This window comes from Myotis brandtii, unplaced genomic scaffold (genome assembly GCF_000412655.1).
Source record: "Myotis brandtii unplaced genomic scaffold, ASM41265v1 scaffold246, whole genome shotgun sequence".
NCBI lineage: Eukaryota > Metazoa > Chordata > Mammalia > Chiroptera > Vespertilionidae > Myotis > Myotis brandtii.
Genome location: NW_005359310.1, coordinates 193309 through 197263, shown reverse-complemented (window position 1 = coordinate 197263; position 3955 = coordinate 193309). Strand labels below are relative to the sequence as shown.

The window sequence follows — 3955 nt, the reverse complement described above, 5'->3', positions numbered from 1 at the left end:
GGCCCGCGCAGGACTTCTTGGAGCCGCTCCTCACACTGGGCCTGGGCTCGGTGCAGCAGGAAGATCTGCTCCTCTTTGGTAATGACGTCATCTGCATCCACCTACCAGGTCGAAGGTCAGAGTGCAGGCCAGGCGGCAGCAGGTCCCACAACCATCCCTGAGGGACCCCCCTTCCCAAGGCCCTCACCCTAGAAAGTGGGAAATGGGCCTCACGTGGGCAGCCACAGCTCCACGGGGCACGGCTGCATCACCAGAGGAAGAGGGGGCGGGGGTCCCCTCTGCCCGCTAGTAACCCGCCTGCTGCAGCCACTGATATTCTGTCTGGGCCGCTCCCCAGGGGGGCATGAGAAATGGATGGAATGTCCCAGGACAGATCCTCACAGAACCGGCCGCATTGGGAACCTGAGTGGGATGGAGTGAGCACAGGGCGTGCTGAGCTCTGGGGGAAAAGGCCTGAATGCCTTCAAGTCCTCGCTCACGGGAACTCGGGGAATCGCCAACTTCCATCCTGACACTTTCCCCTGAATGGTGGGGGCCTCAGCCCTCCCACTGTGCACGCCCCTCGGGGGGAGCTGAGGGAGGGATGGAGGGATGCTGGGCGGGCCTGGCTGGGCGGAAGGGCCCGCTGTGCAGGCTGAGGGTGGGAGGGCTGAGTCCCCACATCCCCAGCCCCATGGCTTCTCGGGAAGCTGCCGGGTACCAGCAGGCCTCGCTCGCTCGCTCGCTCGCTCATACTGATAACGCAGTCACAGTCGGGCCTTGCTCCGCTGCTCCGCCCGCCTGGGCTTCCGCCCACCCTCTGAGACTCACCAGCTGTTTTCAGGAAGGGAACAGGAGCATCTGGGGGCGCGGGTCTCACCCCCAGCCTCTGTTCCCCTGACTTAGGGTTGGAAAGGAGTCAGAGGGTGAAGGCAGCGCCCTGGCTGGGAACAGCTCAGTGTGCCCAACCCGTGAGGGAGCCCTGCAGAGGTAATGCATCCCCTGAGACGCCCGGGGCCAGGACATGTCCCTGGAGCCCCCAGAGCCCGGCTGTGTCCCCTCAGGCTCCACCGGGCAGAGCTGGCCCCTTACATCTGCCACAGGCATCCCAAGGCCGGGCTGGGCCCCTCGGTCTGAGTGGGGCTTTGCAGGCCTGGGAGCCAGCCGGAGGCAGGGAGGGAAGGGGCAAGGGGCTGGGGGTCAGGAGCTGGGCTGCGGGACAAGTTAACTGACCGAGTCTCTTGGTGGCAGCAGCTAGGGCTTCCAGGGCCAAGGAGTCTGTTGGCTCCGCGGGCCTTGGTCTCTGCTGGTCTCACTTAGCTGGGCCTTTGCGTGTGCGTGTGAGTGGGCGGTGTGTGCACTGGTGTGTGCCGCCTGTGTCCTCACACAGGGAGTGTCTGTGAACACGCGTGTGCACACGTGCTCTGGGCAGAGGCTGCTCGCCAATGTCCGTGGGTGTCCGTGCTTCCGTGTCTCTGGAGTCTGAGTTGGACACAGAGCTCAGCTGGACCCTGTGCCCAGGGTCCCCGGGAAGGGCTGGGCACCTTTCTGTGTCTCTGCTGCTGCCCCCCACCTGCCAGCTATGGGGGAGGGGGCTGTGGGGCATGGGCTGAGGGAGGGCCACTCCGGCCTGCCCAATCCAGGGGCTCCAAGGCCAACCGGAAGTTCCCTCTGTGCCTCGGGCACTGGGGATCCAGCTGCTGTGGGTCTGACTCCTGTGGAGCTATCCACCCCCACCCGATCCTGGCACCCATTCGCTACCATTTATTGTTACAACTTCCATCAGTAGCCACCACAGACCATCACCTTGACCAGCACAACCGTCTACACCATCACCACCATCACGGCGCTGACTGCTGTGACCACCAGTGTCACTACCACCATCACCACCATCATGGCACTGACTGCTGTGACCACCAGTGTCACTACCACCATCACCACCATCATGGCACTGACTGCTGTGACCACCAGTGTCACTACCACCATCACCACCATCATGGCACTGACTGCTGTGACCACCAGTGTCACTACCACCACTGCCATCAGCACCACCACTGCCATCACCAGTTACCACCAGCCTCCTAGTCACTGTCAGCCCCCTCTGCCAGTCTTATCCTTACCCCTCACTACCCACCTCCCTTCCCCACCCCTTTTCCTTCTGCCCACCTCCATCTCTCAAGACAGACAGACAATGCACTGCATTCTCCCAGCTGCTGGGGAGCTCCCATGTGACCGGCTGCAGCGTCCACAGGCCCCAAAGACGGGCACCCCGGCCCTCCCAACAGACGCTCTAGCCCACGGATACGGCTGAGGGTCAGAGCTGAGGCCTAGACTAAAGGCACAGCGACAGCAGCCCCACCTCTGGCCTCCCTGTATGTGCGACCCATTTCTCTGTCACCCAGTCACGGCAGAACTGCCACTGCAGCCAGAGGGACTCAAGCCTGAATCAGGGCCGCACTTTCCTGAGGAGCGGAGGGCAGTGCCACGGAGTGGAGGAGGGCGGCCACACCAGGGCACTCCCACCTGCCAGGAGGGCAGCTTAGGGCCCCCCCCCCCCCCCCACGGCAGCACCCTCTCTGCACCAGGAGGCTCCGCACCAGCACGGGGCGTGAATCCTGCCTCCACCACGGACAGGCTGTGAGTCTCTGGGAGCGCGGCTTCATCCTTGCGCCTCAGTGTTCCACCTGGAAACCTGGGCGAGAGCTGTTGTGAGGAGTAAATGAGGTGCAGCAAGTCCTCACGGCACATCTCCGATCGGCCCTGAGGCTTTAAAGTTTCAGGGGATGAAGCCCAACATGCCAGTGTTCCCACTGGCTGACTGACCCACAGAGCCAAGTGCCTGTGCAGCTTGTAACCTGTGATTCGTTGCTGGGGGGCCTGCGCGTGGCGTGAAGGGCCGGCCCCGGGGGACGCCGGCTACACTGCCTGAAGGTCAGCAGCAATAGCACCACCTCATGGCTACGGGCCCCCAGGTGCCGGTGCCATGGCTGCCCCCAGCCGGGGCCCAGCCTGGCAGAGGGAGGTGTCTGAGTGCAGGAGCCACAGTGGGGGCGCTGGGAGGGGGCTCCAAGGATGGGGAAGGAGGCCGCTGGGGGAGGCATGTCTCACAGGTTTGTGGGGTGCAAGGACCGCCCCTAACTCCTTGCATACCTGGGTCCACCCTGGACTCACACTGAGATTCAAGGTCACTGCTCTGAGGAGGCCCACCCGCTGGGGGTGATGAGAAACGCCGACAGCGGGTCCTCCTCCTGGCCTGCCTCCGGCTGCTGCTCCACCCTCACCCACCGGCCCTCCACCAGCTGAGTTGGGGGCGGAGGACTCAGACCCACATCATTTTGGGTCCAGGGAGCCTGTGGGTCTTGGCTTTCTGGGACAAAGAGTGAGGACACAGGGTTGGGTCATGGTCGGGGGTCAGTCAGTCCATACCCACCACGGATGGGACCCCCCACCCTGGTGTCAGGTGTCCCCAACCCCCTCCCCACATCCCTCCCATGGTGTTAGCTTAGGGCTGTCTTCCCCTGACCTAACCTGGAGGGCTGGGCTTCGACTTCCCCCTGTAGCACACGCCCCCACCGTCCACCCAACACAGCCTTCCTGTGCGCGATGTGCAGCCGTGAACATGGGGGGCGGGTGACGCCCTGACCTTAGCCCTGAGCTGGGGGAGAGGGAGAGGCAGCCTGGGAGCACTGGGCTGGGTGTGCGGGGCTCCGGGCAGGGGCAGCTGGGGGGGCTGGGAGCCTGTATGTTATTTACAAACATAGGAGCTGCCACCCCGTCCCAGCAGACAGCAGTGTGTGGTCAAGAGGCCCGGATGTGTTTCTCATTTCCTGAGTCCAGGAGCCCAGAGGAAGAGAAAGCCAGCTGCTACTACCTCTCCCGCCGGGAGCCAGCAGCTCCCCGAACCCACTCCCAAGCCACCCCACGCGGACGCAGGGCTGGGGTGGCCGTGGGGGGGCAGTGGGGGCCATGGGGTGGC

The 3955-nt window shown here is 64.1% G+C and overlaps 1 protein-coding gene across 1 annotated transcript in view; it reads right to left on the bottom strand.

Moving 5' to 3' along the window:
• Positions 1 to 3955, bottom strand: part of PTH1R (parathyroid hormone 1 receptor) — a 15273-nt gene that overhangs the window by 9422 nt on the left and 1896 nt on the right. Inside the window, 1 exon segment of the mRNA XM_014540520.1 lies at positions 1 to 101. Within this exon segment, the coding sequence (XP_014396006.1) occupies positions 1 to 101 (101 nt within the window).